General features: G+C 45.8%; 1 protein-coding gene across 9 annotated transcripts in view; it reads right to left on the bottom strand.

The window, feature by feature from the left end:
• MTCL1 (microtubule crosslinking factor 1) overlaps window positions 1-16644 on the bottom strand; it is a 120307-nt gene that overhangs the window by 20824 nt on the left and 82839 nt on the right. For 6 of the 9 annotated variants that reach the window (XM_036092496.2, XM_036092497.2, XM_036092498.2 and 3 more), the window contains 4 exons: window positions 14057-14149; window positions 11420-11650; window positions 10027-10224; window positions 1999-2166 (listed from right to left, as the gene is read on the bottom strand). In XM_036092496.2, the coding sequence (XP_035948389.2) occupies window positions 1999-2166; window positions 10027-10224; window positions 11420-11650; window positions 14057-14149 (690 nt within the window). The remainder of the gene's footprint in view (window positions 1-1998; window positions 2167-10026; window positions 10225-11419; window positions 11651-14056; window positions 14150-16644) is intronic. The other 3 variants (XM_036092499.2, XM_036092501.2, XM_036092502.2) reach the window with 1 other exon arrangement.

The following is a 16644-nucleotide window of genomic DNA, read 5'->3' as shown; positions in this document are numbered from 1 at the left end:
TCACTCTATTATAAATTACAGCCCTTGTCTGGGTCTCCCAATGCACTGAGAGCCCCTACAAAAAATGTCCTCTCTGTTGCTGGATCCTTGGCATCTAGAACAAGGCCTGACTTGGGAGTTAATTGAAGGAATCACAGATTTGACCATGGACACAACATGGCCTCCACTGAGATAAAATACTTAACTTTTGGTAGAATTCACATGTCTTGCTTTTAAGTAGAAGAAGAGTAAAGATGCGAGTATTATAAATAAACTAGCTTTAGCCCACATTCATTGCTTCCTGGGCTGCAACTGTTTCAGAAACTTCTTAAAATGATTTGGGTGGAAGATGAATCTTTACCCATTACCACCTGGCTTCTAAGTCTGAAGTCTTAATTTTATTTCTTCATGTCTAGTGATTCTCCCTGAGGCTTTCTGTGTAGCATGTGTGTGGGTGGCTACCAGGTTTCTCTAAAACAAAGACGAAATATTTTGAAATTGGCTCATATCAAAGATTAGGCCTCCTTTCTTCAGCTACACTTACATCTTTGAAAATATTTAGCTTTCTCCCCCATAAACATATTTTAAAATAGTTTTAAAGGCAGCTCACCAGAGAGATCTTACTCATTTTGCCTCCACTGCTGTCTCTTCAGGCTGTGCACTAAGAGAAACAGGGCATCTCGTAAGAATCTCCTACCAGGCAAGTAGGCAGGATTCAGAACTGGGTCAGCAGCTCCACCAGCCTGGCCTGATGCTTTGGTTTTGCTCTGCTTTGCTGCTTTCTCTGTGGAGAAGGCAGTGTCTCTGCTCTCCCGGGGGCTGTGAGCCTGAATTCACTGCTCCCCTGGGCCAGCTGGCCATGCAGCTGAACTTGTGGGTACCAGGGGGTTGTTTTCTTTTGACATGACAGGCTCTTTCAACTTTTATCAAAGCCATTTGGAAGATGTCTCCTTTCTGGGCAACTTTTTTTTCTTTCATGACCTAGCCAATTCATATAAAATTTTAATTACTTTAAGATTTGCCTCAAAATAGGGCTTAGAAAGTAGATTATCCAAGATGCACAGACTTTTCCTCCCATCATGATCAAGGGGTTGGAAGAAACCTGGAGAAACAATCTGAGCAAGCGAACTCAGGGCAGGAGGTGATATTGCTTTTAAGGGTTTCCAGGGAGAAAACACTTAGAAAAGAACGTTTCTGGCTATGTCTGACCTTATCAGCCATGGCCATGGTCTAAAATCTCCGAGGAGGCTCGGCTCGGTTGGGAGGGTGGAGGCAAGACCTCATTCTCTCTACTTAAGCACTAAAGGCTCCATGATCCGAGACCAGCCACTTCCTCTGGGCCTCTGTTTCCTCCAGGGGAAATAGGACATGGAAACTAATCAGATTTCCAGGGCACATCGTGGAAGGTCTACAAGCTCTTTTCAGCATTGGGAGAAATCTAAAGGGAACGCACATGTTTTCCTTTTCCAAAGATAACTAAGCCACAATCTGCATTTTCTTTGCGCCTGTCTGAACTATGTCAGTGCGTTCTGATCACCACTTCATGCTGGCCATCCTTTGATGGGGATAAATACAGCCTTGTTCAACGCAGAATGGAAAAACAAATGCTACTCTCAAAAGGTGCTCAGTGGAGACTGTGTTTCATACTTGGGAGAGGGAATAGGAGGGAGAAGAAGGTGCCTTGGAAAGGCTGGGAATTTTTTTTTTTTTTTTTTTTTTTAAGGAGGCTCCACGCCCAACATGAAGCCCAACACGGGGCTTGAACTCACAACCCCGAGATCACGACCTGGGCTGAGATCAAGAGTCAGATGCTTAGCCAGCTGAGCCACCCAGGCGCCCCGAGGCTGGGAATTTTAAGGAGAGAGAGAGAGCAGGCAGCTGTTCCTGGCTTTCCCCTCGGACCCCTAGCTCTTTGGACAAAAATCACCGTGGATCTGAGGAACTGTGCCTTCTCCCCACCTGGCCCAGATGGCAGAGGCCCCGCAGAGCTGGAGCGGCGGAGAGCCCACGGGCAGGTACCTGTTCCAGGCGGCACTTGAGCGCGGCCCACTCCACGTCCCAGGCGGCCTTGTCGCTGGCGTACTGCTGCTGCAGCCGCCGCCGCGCATGCTCGTCCTCCCGCAGCTCAGCGCGCAGGTCCTCCAGCAGGCTCTTGAGCGCCCCGAACAGCTGCTGGTTTTCCACCACCTGCGGGAGCGAACATGGAGTTGGTTCTGCCCCCTCATGTAAGGGTATTCTTTAGGTCATGGTGTCAAGGTGGTGCTGCGTTGTGTCCGAGGTGCCATTGCAATGGGTACAGAACAGGTGGAAAGTCTGCAGTTAGTGGGACAGAGCCAGGGGGTCCCTACGCTGCCAGCCATCAGGCTCCCGGAGCTGAGACTGCTAAGGGCCTGGTGGAACAGGAGGGGGGCTGGCGCTCAGGGCTGGTGCTCCGGGCCCAGAAGCAGAAGGGAGGAATCTGCAGGAGGCCACAGGGAGCCCAGAAGCCAGGGCTGCAAGGAAGCTCCGTGTGATTTCAGACATCCAGAGCTACGGTTGGGGATGCAGATCTGGCAAGATATAAACACTCACCTATCTATGCTGTCATTTTAGTACCAGCCATTGAACCAGAAGAGAGTAAATAAAGGCTCTGTGTCTCTTATAAACATAGGGTGGTTGTACTCTGACTTGGATGGATAAGTATGGCCACGGGGGAGAGGGCATTTGAGTTTTAATCCAAGTCAAACATAAATGCTTAACTTGTTCACGAGAACCTCCTCATGGTCCTCTGAGACGGAATCACGGTGCCCCTCCTTTCAGCTGCAATAACCAGCACCTACTTGTTCTCCTGTGCCTCCCCTGACCGCCCCATGGTGCACGGGGCACAGACAAACTCAGCCCACTCCCATGTTTCCAGTGGCCCACACAATGTTCAGCTCGTGTGAAGTATGCAAAACAGGTCAGATAAATGAAAAAGGGATTTTTATCACTAATCTGCTTACACCTAAAAGATATTTTATTTTCTAAAACTCATCCTGCTCTTTGAAAGCACATTTCAAAACCATGACTGCTATCTTTGTATGTTTCAGCATGGGCATTATATCAGAAAGGCCTGTCCAAGTGAATTAAATACTGAATCAATTATGATACCTGGATAATAAAAGCGCCACGAGCTCCAACAGAAAACACTAAAAGTGCATCACGAGCTCCCAGACTGGTCTCAGGGCCATCTTGTTTGGCGCATTTATGAGGCAGGTAGAATCAAAGCTCTCTCAGTCCTGCTGGAGTCAGACTGTCTCGACTTTGGGGACACAGAGCCCCTTACTCTCAGAGACACTGCCCCCCCGCTTGATAAGCTTCTCATGCCAAGGGCAGCAGGACAGTGCCCCCAGCTCTCCTCTACCACGTGGAGAGTCTGTCATGCTTCTAAAACCATCTCGTTAATCCCCTAAACACACATGTGCAGAGATGAAAATGGACAGCCACATTTGGGAAGAATTTAAGATACTTTGGCTATCTATATGGTTGGATTTAAATAAAGTTGAATTAGAAAAGAGAAACTCCTCAATATGAGCAGATTTACTATTGAAAACTCCCCAGTTTTCCCTGTAAATTGTCTGGAGTTCTAATATTAGATGCGGTAGACTTTCGATGGGGTAGAAAAGCCTATTTGTTAACATTTATAGCTCTTTGGTTTTTCTCCCCTTCACTACCAATTTTTACTTTAATAGCTCTGAGACTAAAGCCAGTAAGAGTACAATCCAGTTAACGTTTGGAAGATTCAGCAGCTAGAGAGCCTTCTAAAAATGCTACATGTTCCTTCCAACCAAAAATATAAGTAAATTACCACTACACTCAAAGAGGTGCTCAGGATATGTGTACAACTGTAATAAATGCAGAACAGTTTCTTTCAACTCTACACCAAAAGTATTTAAAAATTATATAAGTGCAGGTGAGTGAGAAGAAGTATCGCAATAATCTTTTCAGAAATATACATCTTTTGAGTACAGAATTTATTTGAAAAAAACTATATTTTAAATAGATTCATATGCTATTTTCATCTTTGGATTTTAAACTTAAAAATCACTACTTTTTAAGGCAAAGTATTTAAAGCATAAAGTAATGAGACTGATTTTGATCTAGTCTCTGAGTAGTCATCAAATTCTCACTGAAGAAAAAGCAGAAAACCATGTAATCAATTCTTGTATATAATCAATACTTCCCTACAAACCCCACTTTGTGAATATTGTCAGCCTGCGGGGTTCTTAACCCCACACAAATTGGCTCTGATAACATTAGGACCAGAATCTGTGGTCCTCGGAAGCAGGAATTTACAGAACAGTCCTTCTGCAGACTGAAATTCTGGTTCCTCTGGAAATAAGTACTTTCTGGCATTAGCAAATATCAGATTAAATAAAATTAAGCCTTAATGTTTTCATGCACATTTGGGTCAGCGTAATCATCATAATGTGCTATTATACAAGTATAATATTGATCATCACGGAATGAGTTCAAAAATTGCTCTGGCATGAAGGTGGCCAAAGGGAGCAAGAGAGTCCACGGAATGGATGTTATTGGTACTTGTTATGATAATCACCCAGGAGCAGCATGTGACATGGCAAGAAGTCAGCCTAGCTCTCTGCCATTGGTGTACAACACCGAGAACTGATGTCCGAATAAAAACTTTTGAAGACCCAGATGCGCAGGATGTTTCTAAACTTCTTCAGGTACAAAAAACTCAGTAATGAAAAGTAATACGAATTGTCTCTGACAGAGGGCGTGCTAGGTCAGGTATGCCGATCGCCCACCTGCAGGATCTCATTGGCATCTCACATCAATCCTGGGTGCATACCATCATGCCCCACCGTGTGACAGAGGAGGAACTGGAGCAGGCTCTCCCTGCTAGGAAGTGCAGAGCACGGACTGCACTCCGGGTCTGTCCCACCCAAGGCTGGACAAACCCAGCCAACATATCTAAATTTGACATTATCCTCTACCCAGGTTTGTTTGTTTGTTTGTTTTAAATTTTGCCTAAGAGAAGCCACCTCATCTCTGGAAACAAATTCCATCCCCCAGATCAACAGAAATAATACTAGTGAGCCATCCTAAAACAATGCCTAAAAAGTTACTTGTCTTACGTTTCCTCCCTGTGGGGGCCCTTGCTGGGCAATGTTTGGGGTAAAAAGAGGACCCTAATTAAGTTAAGAATGGAATCAAGATTCTCTGGGCCATTTAGAGGTCTTTGGGTGAAAGTCTTCTTGGATACAGAACTTTCTGAAACTTCTGTGCCAGGGGCCCAATTATGCAACCTTTTAGTTTACAGATGTTAAGTATAGGTCGATTTCAATTAAAAAGACCAATTTTTTCAACCTCTCCAAGATCAGCTGGTTGGTTTTCTTGCAAAGAGGCAGGATAAAATGGCCCCACCACTTCCTTTTCAGCCCTTCCATGTTCATCTCTCTTGGGCAAGGCTTACAATAATCCCAAAATTGGGATCAGGAGTTTGACTGTGCTATAAAGTGGTAAACTTTATAACAGGTTCAAGGTTGGGCTTCAGCCAATAAGACTGCTCCCCAAATACACAATAAATATTACTAGTAGAAAGTAAAAAAGGAAGTTTCTGGGAAAGAGAACACACCAAGATATTTGTGATGCAATGCCAGCTATTTGATAAAATCATTCTTGCCTAAGATTTCTAAGATAATGTGTTTCATAATTCTGTGAAGGAGCTAAACTACCATCAACCACTTTGTCTCAGAGCCATTAATTTTGGAGATGAGTTTAATCTAAAGTTGGAACAGATATACTGACCGGCTGCTATGGGCTGACCCACAGAATGGCAGATGGTCTCTACTTCCTATTCATCTAGGCTAGCAGACATAGGCAGGGAGTTCCAGAACGCTATGGTAGCTGCCCCCAACCCCCAACACAGGCAGAGTTCCTATTTCATACTTACAAAGAGGGGGACCTCACATCCTATTCAATAAAGTAACTCCTCTACCAGCAAGAGTCCCAAGACAAGTCCTTTACTGTGAGATCAGACTGAAAGGATACATTTACACATCCAGCAACATTTTAATAAATAAGCCATTTGTCATTCTTACTTTCATTGTTCCATTCAGATTAATTTTAAGATTCTTTTCTAAAACTACTATCCTCCCACAGATAAAAGAGAATGAGTCACTGAAGACTGGCCATGAAAATCCCTGGTGGAGGGTTACAGAGATGAGAGATTCATTTATGTACAAAAATCATCTGTCCTTTGGCTGGGAACATGCCAGGTGATCCGGGCCATGAGGGCTTCTCGGGGCAGGTCACTGTAATTTTCAGAGAGCTTCCCAAGCATAAATGTGGGCTTGTGAAAGAAGTGTTGGACATATATTTAGTAAGTTATAATGTGGGTTATCAGCCAAAGGCTTCAAGGAAACCAGGGCAGGTGTGATGAAAATCAAGTGGCCAGATGGAAAGAAATCATTTATGAGCAGAGGTTTAGGGTTTACTGCTGACCGTGGCTGACACTGGGAGGTGGGGCAGGGGCTGAAAGAGTCCTTTCCTGAGTATCCTCTAGTACTTGTGCCTCTTCACTCCTGTGCCTGTGCTATTTACACAGTAACAGGAATAAACAAAAACACACAGCCAATATAAAATGTTTCATAATCATAAGCTCTGGTCTGGTTCCTTCTGTAGAGAGTTGCATGTCTCCTAGGTGAGGTTATAAAGTTGCAGAATCTGAAAAATGAATCACGGTACATACAAAATAGAAGGTAAAAGTGATCCAGGCTCAAGAGGAGAGCGTCCTTATTTAAAAAAAAAAAAAGAAAGAGCAGATCAGTTTCTGACACACAGGCCTTGTCTGGCAGAGGTGCTCTTTCTGGAAGTCTGCATCTTGGGCAAAGCAGAAAGGTGGGCACCAACGTGAGTCGATGTCTGGGAGGCCCAGGGAGCCAAAGGCACTCTGTCTACAGGAGAGAGGCTGACTTCTACTGAGGGTGGCTTCTGAAGGCCCTAAGCCCCAGACGAGTCCTGGAATAGTGAGTGACAAAGGTCCAGGGGAATAGATTCTACTTGGTCCTAAAACTGGGTCCTGAGAGAGACTTAAGTGACCAGCTGTAGTTGAAGACTAACATGAAACATAATTTCATTAGCTCTTGCTCTGAATTTTATTTATTTTATTTTTTTAAAGATTTTATTTATTTGACAGAGAGACACAGCGAGAGAGGGAACACAAGCAAGGGGAGTGGGAGAGGGAGAAGCAGGCTTCCCGCTGAGCAGGGAGCCCGATGCGGGGCTCGATCCCAGGACCCCGGGACCATGACCTGAGCTGAAGACACTTAACAGTCGACTGAGCCACCCAGGTGCCCCAAATTAGGTTCTATACACTTACACTTAGATGCTTTAATAAAGAGTATTATGTCCCATCCCTGGATGAAAAAGTAACTTCTCTTCGAATAAATTAATCCAATTCACAGACAATTAGCTAGTGGAACCACAGGGCCATAATGCTGGCACTGTTAGTCACCTTGCATTAAAAATCTTGATTTTGGGAACTACCAGGAAGCATAAAATGCAGGGGTAGCCTTAGGTCTCAAAAGCTTAACATTGTGGCCAGCGTGCTGGAGCTCAGTGAGAGTGATACAATAAGCTCTTGCATATTTTCCAGTTCTTCCAAAAGGCCGGGCAAATGGAAAGTGCTTTCTGTTCTCGAGGACAACCGGGTCGCTGCCACTAGATCACTAGTCCTGGAACTAAAAATCAGTCAACGGGGACCATTCACACAGCCGAACATTTTCCAACCTGGTAACTTTTTATGAACTATTCTCAAGGTTGACTTGCTACACATACTTTTTTTTTTTTTTTTTTACCTTTTTGGACAATGATACATTTTGACATCTACTGTGTTCAACTGTGAGAATGTTCACTATGAGACAAAGTGAAGAGACCAAGGCCTGGGAAATTGTGTCACTGGCGAATTTAGCCTTGGGACAGGAGGTAGGCCACATTGCCCATTCTGCTTATCACCTTGGCAGGTTCTCAGAGTTGTTGAAAAGGGTGCGGCTCTCTGGGATACGTGTTCCTGCTCTTGCAGACTGCCTAGCTAATACCCACGCCACGAGAGGGCAGGCAAATCTGGTAGCTGAGAATGTTCACTCCCAGGCAACCAGCTGTCGTACAGTAGATCGCATTAATCTTCTGTCCTCGGATGGGTGGCATTGTGCACTTAACTCCTACAGACAGACGGGGCCGTGAAAGGCTGCCCGGATTCGGCCCGTCGGCGCCCTGTCCTGCAGGCCCCCCGGGTGCCCCTACCACACACCGTACAAAGTGGAAACTCATGGCTCCCACCTTCACTTCCGAGGGGACTAGCAGAAACATCAGCTTTGGAAGGAGGAGGCAGAGAGATGATGTTAAAATACACTGAGTGTGAGGTTCCAGCTGAGTGACTTTACATTATTTTCCACCCCCAGGGTAACATTTTCCATGAGAACTGTTTAGAAAACCAGATGTGTTACATTTTTTCCCTTTTGCTAAGCATCTGGACGCACGGGTGGGAAACACCCAGCACGTGACCTGAGACACAACAGGTTTAGGGCTAAGAGACAGTCAGCAGATGCTATTTGAGTTAATCACAGATACTTTATAAAACGGACTGACAACATCTCTGAAAAATAATAAAAGTGCTAGGTTTTCGAGGATTATTTGCAAAGTAGCATTTTATTTTCTAACTAGATAAACTGCTGGAAAACTCATTCCATGTGCTAAAATCTCCCCAGGGACACTGGCATAATGACAAACTTCCTAAGAAGTGTAATTAAACATTCATTTGAAAGCATAACATCGTTCTTGAGCCATATTATTCAGGGGAAATGAAGGGCAGATGGGCATGCAGAGAAACAGCTCTTTAGTTGTGAAAATCTGATTTGTCTACGAAGAGAAAGCAGACAGGGGGAAAAGACACACATCCCCTAGGCCTGGGCTCAGACATCACGACTTTTCTCATTTGGATCCGAGCCAAAGATCTGATGACAGCCCTCTCCCACTCGACCCTCTGCGGCTCTGGGCTGAGGGAGGAACTGCAGCTGTGGAGTCCAGCACACAGGGAGTGCCCAGAAATGCCTGCGGTCGGGGGGCCACAGCTCCACCCGGGGTCACTGTGCACTTCAGGTCCCCCTGGTCCTGCCCCTCACCCCAGAGCCAAGGGTCTTAGGGCCCCAGGCTCTGCCCTGCAGAACCCTCAAAGAAGCAACTTAGGATTGGATAAGCCTCAGACCAGGAAGTCTGGGAGCAAGAAAGCTTTAACACTGGGTACCTCCTAGGGTCTCAGCACTCCAAACCCACCACAGCTGCTGTTCCGTAGAGAAGCGCAAAAAATCTGGGTGGCATCAATAGTATCTTTTGGTTTATTAAGCAGGGGCTGCCTGCTTAATAATTAATAAATGTGGCATTTGGCAACATTAATAATTTTTTCATATTACACACTGAAATCCCATCTGTATATATGCTTTTAATTTTTTAAGTGTCATCAAATATTTTTATTTCAAGTGGCCCAAAAGGAACCTAAAACACTTCATACATGTTTAGGATTTAAAAAAAATACGTTTTCTTTCCTCCTTACACGTTATGTTGCCAGGTTCGTGATGTTGCCGATGCCCATTCAGCTGTCAACAAAAAAGCCGTCCTTTCTTTCTCTGGCCATGAGGAGGGCACTGTACTCGGTAATGTCTCTTTCGTGGAAGAATGGTCAACCTTTCTAAAGCCACAGATCCCTCCACACACCACTCTACATTTCACCCCGCTCCTTCTCAGGTATGTTTGCTGGCCCCTCCCATTGATCTGATCCTACTATGCCCCTTATTTATACATGGAAGCCAAATGAACCAATGGGCTGACAATGAAATAAAGTCTTAATGATATGATTTCTAGCACAAACACAGCGACAGGCAACCATAGGCAGTCAGACTTTTCTGCTCCCTGGAACACCAGCATATAAAATAAGATGACACAGACATAGACTAGGACTATCCTCTCCCAGATGTGGGTAGAATGAGGGGCTGGGACCTCGGCACCCACCTGCTTGTGGAGCTGTCCCCCGTGCGCAGGCTGCAGCCTCGATCCGTGGTCACCAATCTGCACAGGGGAGTGTGGAGAATGCTCTCCCATCGAAAAGCCACAACCTGGACCATTGTCATCTCGGTCTGGGCCATCCCCCTTCGGGTCCCCCTGAACTCCAAGCTCACCCAGCCTGGGGAGGGTCTCTGGATGCTCCCTCTGAAAACAGCAGGAGACAATGATCACAGCTCCACCCAAATCCTTTGCTGTGCAGCCTGGTTTTTATTGTTTGAGGGTAATTCTCCCCTTTATGGCTTATCAAGTCTTGACTTCTCAGGCCTTTCCCGAATATCCTCATTTAGCCCATTTCACTCACTGGCCACCTTCTTCATTTAAACACCACACCGTGGGTACCCAATTGGTCAGAAAAGATTAGAAATTTTACTGTTTGTAAGTTATTTTGATAATGAAAAATTTTATGATTTATTAATTATTGATTATAGTTATGGTTTTATAAGCTAGAGGAGAAGGAAACTTTACAACCACTTCTAGGCTTTGCTTAACAATGGTTTTCTATGTCAAGGCTATTTGGAAGCAGGTTGAATTAATTTTGGAAGACTTTCTTTCCTCCTTGAAGAAAGAGTATCTTCCCCTTCAGAGGATGACTTAAAATTACATACAGTGAAAAGCAGATGAGAAGTCTTTGGGAGCTAAAAGGAAACCAACATTTATGATGCCTTGAAGCAGCTGACAAAGGAGCCAGGGGTGTGGATGCCCAGCACACACCCAGCAGCAGTGGCCAGAAGGCAAGGCCTGAAGGAGCCTGCAGAGCTGGACTGAATCAATCAGAATCAATCAGAAAGCAGATGACTCTGCTCTGGTTCTGTGATGAATCTGGGAATGGAGGCATAAGGGGGAAGCATACGCACATTTCAGAAGCGGCAAAACCCTGACCCATCTGGAGCCTAGCAGGGACCCTTATCAAACTGCAGGGGCAGAATGGGCTCTAGCATCTAGGAACAAAAACTGAAATGGAAAGGAGAGAGAAAGTTTCAGAGCTAGGTCTGACAAACCAGCAAGGCGGGACGAGAGATGCACAGGACCTCAGGGTGACAACGTGCATGAATTCAGAGGTCAGCAGGGGAAGAAATGGCCGCACAACTTTGCCGCAGAGTGGAGTTAGAGACAAGGACTCTGAAAACGAGGCCACGGGACAGCACAGAATTCTTGGTCTAATATAACTGGACAACCTGTTGTATTTCCCGTGCCTGGATTGGGCTTCATAAAAACCATCTGAAATAACAGAATGTGACTTTGTGTGTAGGGCGTAGAGGGACAGCAGTGCCTGGGGGTCAAGAACAAAACAGACACAAAGAAAATGAACTCTCTGTGGAGGGTGGGGTGGGGGAGGTACCTCAGTGAAATCCTCGCCTTCCTCCTCCATCTGCTTCCCCTGCCGCCAGTGCTTTAGCAGCCACCTGAGTTTGACGTAGAAAAGGAAAATGTTCTGCTTCAAGGACCGGAGCTCCTGCTGCATCAGATTCCTCTCGTCGCTCCAGGTTCGCTCATGGAGGGTGTTCTGCAAAGCCAGGCTGTGCATTTCTAGTTCTTTCCATCTCAAGGCATAGAGGTGCTCCTCCTCCATCTTGAATGGAGAGAGAGACAAGAGTGTGACAGCAGCTATTCCAATTTGCCACCCAAACCAAACCAAGTCTTGGCAAAATGTCATTCAATCTTGATCATGTTGCACCTGGCACGGGAAACACAGAAGCCCCCAAAGTTCAGGAAACTCCTTGAGATGCATACTATTTAGAAAACCTCAAGGGTTTTCTTACTCCGAAGTAAACACTATTTCAAACCAAGATGTTATCATCAATTCTCATTGTCAAGTCTCTCGTGGTGTTTTTGGAGGTCTCTAAACTTCTTCAGGAAAATTGTTTCTCAGATGGACGGCTTGCAGCTGGCTCCTGTGCAGATTCCCTTTGCCCTCTGTTTGTGGGCTTGCAAAAGGCACACTGCAATTGTAAGGGGGGAGGGGGCGTTAAGTGGTAACCCTTCCCCTGGGCTTCCTGAGCCTTCTGGTGTGCACAACCCTCATTAGAAAGAAGAGACAGCAAGCTGATGGAGAGGCCCACAGAGAGCGGGAGAGCGAGGTGGCTGGGTGGGTGGGGGTGGGGGAGCAGGGATTCTCCCTGACACAAGGTCCTCTGCCGCATATGGTGGGGGGCAAACAGGAAAGTAAGCTGAGAACCTACTTCCACACTTAGGACTCCCCATTCCTATTGGCCACAAGTAACTCTTAGGGAAATTAAAGCATTGCTGAAAAAGAAGTGTCTTCCATTTCTATGCTAAGTTCCTGCTTTTCAACATGGGTACAGGCACTCTTCCAAGCAATAAACAATGATTATGTCGATAATGACTAAGCCAAGTGGTGTGAATAAAATCTTATTGCACAGATAAGGGCACAAGAATAATATCAATAGAAGCTAAATGAAAGCTTTCTGTTCCAAAGACTGAAAAAGAAAAAAAGGGTTCGAATGCCAGCCTTGTAGTTATCAGCTGTCCTCTTCCGATTTAACACTCCCTCTTGGCCAAACACCAAGGCATTGAGTTTTGTTTTGTCTTATTTTCCTAAAGTACTTGATCGGTGCTCAGAAACCATGGGGATGGGACTATGGCTGCCCGCGGTCGACACCAACATGTGCTGTGCTAGCGCCAGTGAAGAGCGAGAGGCAGCTCTGGGAAGATCCCGGGTCTGCACAGAGACTTGTGCAGCCACCATCATAATACCAGATCTTTTTTGCACTTCAAGCTGAGAGAACACAAAATAGTGGTGATTTAATTCACTTTGTTGGCAGTCCTCGGAGTCCCGCGGATTCTCTTCCCTGTGGGCACAAAAGCAGGACGAGCAAGGAGGGGGGAAGCCTACCATACTGGAAATCCAGCGTTTGCAATTTACTTGCAGTATTATGTCAGCCATCGACTGACTGGGAAGGCTTCAGCTTCCTCGGCGGCAAAAGGAAGCTAACTCAAGATGTGCAGAACGCCTAGCTCATGGCAGGTATGCCAGAGACGCTAGTCTTAGTTGGTGGAGGCGCCATGCTGGGAGGGGATGTTCTCTTGTCCTCTCATCTGAAGCCTCCTGGAAATGTTCCTTTCTGACTGGCTCTGACCTCCCCACTGCCCTGGTTGCCTCCTTCTTTCTGTTCCATGTCTCCAAGCACATCCCAAGGCCCAGAGTTGGTCCTCTTCCCTCTGATACGTTAGGGAATGTTAGGGATACGTTAGGGAACACCGACCCTTGTTCCCTCTGAACAAGCCTGGATGACCTCTCACCCCCTCCAAACAAGGTCTAAAGCCTTGTCTTCAACACACTCCTTTATCCTGAATCCAAGTACTAGACACACCTGGGACCCTGCTATTTTGCTATTAGCATCTCCAGGGATAAACTCCTTTCTCAAACATGATTTTTGGTGCAGAAGGAAAAAAAAAAAAAGGTTAAATTATTTAGGAAATGAGTGCCCGTGTCTGTGAATCCCTTCTCCTAGCAACTCTGGGAAAGAATTTAACAGATAATGGGTAATTAGCCAGTAACAGGTTATTCTGGAAGAGTTAATAAGGCCGCAGCTCAATTAGCGGCAGTTTTCTGAAGACAACCGTTTAGGGTGAGTTGTTGATATTTCCTATCAAAAAATTTACCTAACATTGAGAAAGCTTACAAATCCGTGGGACAACAAAAGTTATGGACACACTTTCCTGTCCAGGTGCATGAAGGCCCCTCTTTGATTTTCCTTTGCTGTGGCTACGGCTGCAGGAAAATGTAGGTTAGACGTTAGGAAGAACTTCCCGAGACCACAATGTAAATAGTGAAAAGCATGTTTTAGAGGAGAAAGATGGACAGCTCTCTTTATGCCATGTCCGAGGGGCAGCTCAACTAGATGATTCCCTAGGAGTCCAGGAGCCTGAGTGGGGCAGGCTACATCCTGTCATCTGTCTCCGGGGGCTCCGCGGTCAGAGCCCTGGTTGTGCTGAAGTCGGGTTACATATTTACCTTCCGAATCGTGTTTGTAAATTTCTCTGTGTCCTCTTGATGCAGTCTGGTCGCCTGCGCAAGCTGACCCTGCAGCTCCTCTAGCGGTACACTCTGTTCAGGTAAAACAGGGGGCCCTGAGCTGATCGGCGGGATAAAGGAAGGGGTTTAGTGGAAGACGCAGGACAGACATCTGCACAAGCCAGGGACACACATGGAGCGACACCGCACGGACCTGCGCTGCAGCAGTGGAGTGAGTCCTGTGGCAATTCCCCTGAGGTCCTGCCCGGGGCTCCGGGGTGGTCTGTGCTAGGCAACCCCGGCCACCCTCATCAACCACCTGGGAGACAGGTGCGTAGTGGTGCCTGTCACCCGAACTTGGACCACCACACCACGGTCCCCACCACCCAGGCTGAGAGCAGGGAGCCAGAGGTGGCATGGCCAGCTCACACGAGTCGGTCTCTGAGATTCACTGCCCCAGTTCATTCCAGGTTGCAGCATTCATTTGCTCATAGGCTTAGTGGAGATTTTCCTGCCCCATGGAGAGTGCCTTTGTTTCCTCTGGGCACTCCTACCCTGGGCACTCAGGATAAGCGGGGTGGGGTGCCTTCAGGGACCAGAAACATCCTTTGAATTGCATACGTTGCCTAAGAACTGCGCAAAGATCTGCTTTATTACATTTTAGGTTAAAAATAGTTAAAGGAATCCTTTTTTATGCCCTTTACTGGTAAAGTCTACCTATTGGTAAAAGCCTGTCTTTTGTGCCTTTTATGTCCAAATGGCAATGATCGAGAAGTAGGGGCTATTATGTTTTAAGCGTATTTTTTAAGAAAGGGAAATGGTTATATTTAAAAATCTCAGGCATCGTTAAAATCGAAACATGACGTTTTACCCACTTGTTTATGCTACTTGAAGACAGGGGTTCATAAATCTGGGAACTAGAGTGGATTGCTGCAATTAAAATAGGTGTCATCCTACTGGTTCATTCTGATGAACTAATCTGTTCTTTCTCACAGAGGACACTGTTCGCTCGTCCTAACTGGATGTGACCTGGGTTGTTAGGACTGAAATTCATGCTCCAAGAACAGGAAATGCAGGGCCGGGGGGGGGGGGGGGGGAAGCAGATCTCTTCCTTTAGCACAAGGGATGACTGAGAGCTTACAGGAAAAAGGATAGAGACAAAAAATCAGAGACGCTGGGGATCTGCCAACTTTTGGGTAACATTTTTGAAAGCTTGAGATTTAAGCTCATCCTTCTTTCAAGAAATCAAGAACTACTGAGGACGTTCATGCCTCTTTGAGTTGCTCATTACTAGATATGATTACTATAACTTTTATATCTACTAGGCCAGGCTTCTGGTTCTCTCTGAAAAGAGGCATTTCTCTCCACATTAAATTTATGCCAATGACTAATTTCTTATATTTAAGAGAACTACTTTATTGTTTTTTAATATGTGTGGTCTTTTACAGTAATGATTTAATCTTTTCTCCTGTTTGCCTGCCTTTCATAGTTGTGAACACACCTACTTTGTATCTTGAATATCTATCTGATATTCTAGAATCTGAAGGCCTCTCTTGGAGTTGAACCCTGCCGTCGGCCATCAGCTGACTCTTGATCCAGGTGCGTATTTTTGGCTTGTATGTTTGCAGTTTTGCATTGTGAGCTCATCTTCACTGGGGAGTTAGCTGTGATCCTGTATGTAACCTGGGTTGAGGATGTGCCTCCAGATGGGGTTTGTGTTTGCAGAAGCCAGCGACAGAACATCAACTCTCCTTTCCTTGGGGACTCCTAGGCCACCAGTGACATCAGTTCAAAGCCTGATCCTGGTGAGGCTGGCTGCCAGTATGGTTATGTGGGGGAGACTTCATGCTGGTAGACAAGCTTCCCTCTACCAGCAGGCAGATGTCTCTCCAGTTGAGGCTTACACAGTGTGCAGCCCTTGGGGGCCCTGGGTCATTGCTCTCTGCCTGTGTTGGGCCCAAGGCTCTGTGTCCTCTGCCTATGCAGCTATTAAAGCCCAAGGCTCTGGGTTCCCAATTCTGGCAACTCTCCCCCTAATCTGCTTACCTAAAAGCCACAGACACTGCTGTTCTGATGTTCCCTTCTGAAATCAATTCCAACCCCTGAAGATTTTCCTAAATTTTGGGGGGAATTCAGCTACATATTTAAAAAGACATTTTCTATTTTATGCAGCACTTTATTCAACAAGTACTTATTGAGCACCTATAGTGCTTGGCACTGTACTGGGGATTTACGAGTACATAAAGCTGCCCCAAATCCCTGCCCTCCTGGGGTGTCCCTTCTGGCAGCTTAGGTATTTTGCACAGGAGTGTCTTTAGGTGACCCAGACTACTCTCTTCCCAGCTTTACTTTTTTCAGTTACTCATTAGTCTATACATTTAAGATATAAAAATCCTCCATATTTGGATACATGTGATACTAGCCCGAGGCTCCCTATGCAGAGATGTTGAAAAAGGCATCCTAATCAAGCCTATCTTTCAAGAAAACCCAAGATCTATTAATTTAGTTTCTATATATGAAACCGAAGGAGTTAGTTTGGTTTTAATCTTAATAAATAATGTACATAAGCTGATTTATTTTAAACAAAT

Source organism: Halichoerus grypus, chromosome 13 (genome assembly GCF_964656455.1).
Source record: "Halichoerus grypus chromosome 13, mHalGry1.hap1.1, whole genome shotgun sequence".
NCBI lineage: Eukaryota > Metazoa > Chordata > Mammalia > Carnivora > Phocidae > Halichoerus > Halichoerus grypus.
Note: the sequence above shows the minus strand (reverse complement) of the source record. Positions and strands in the feature narration are given on the sequence as shown.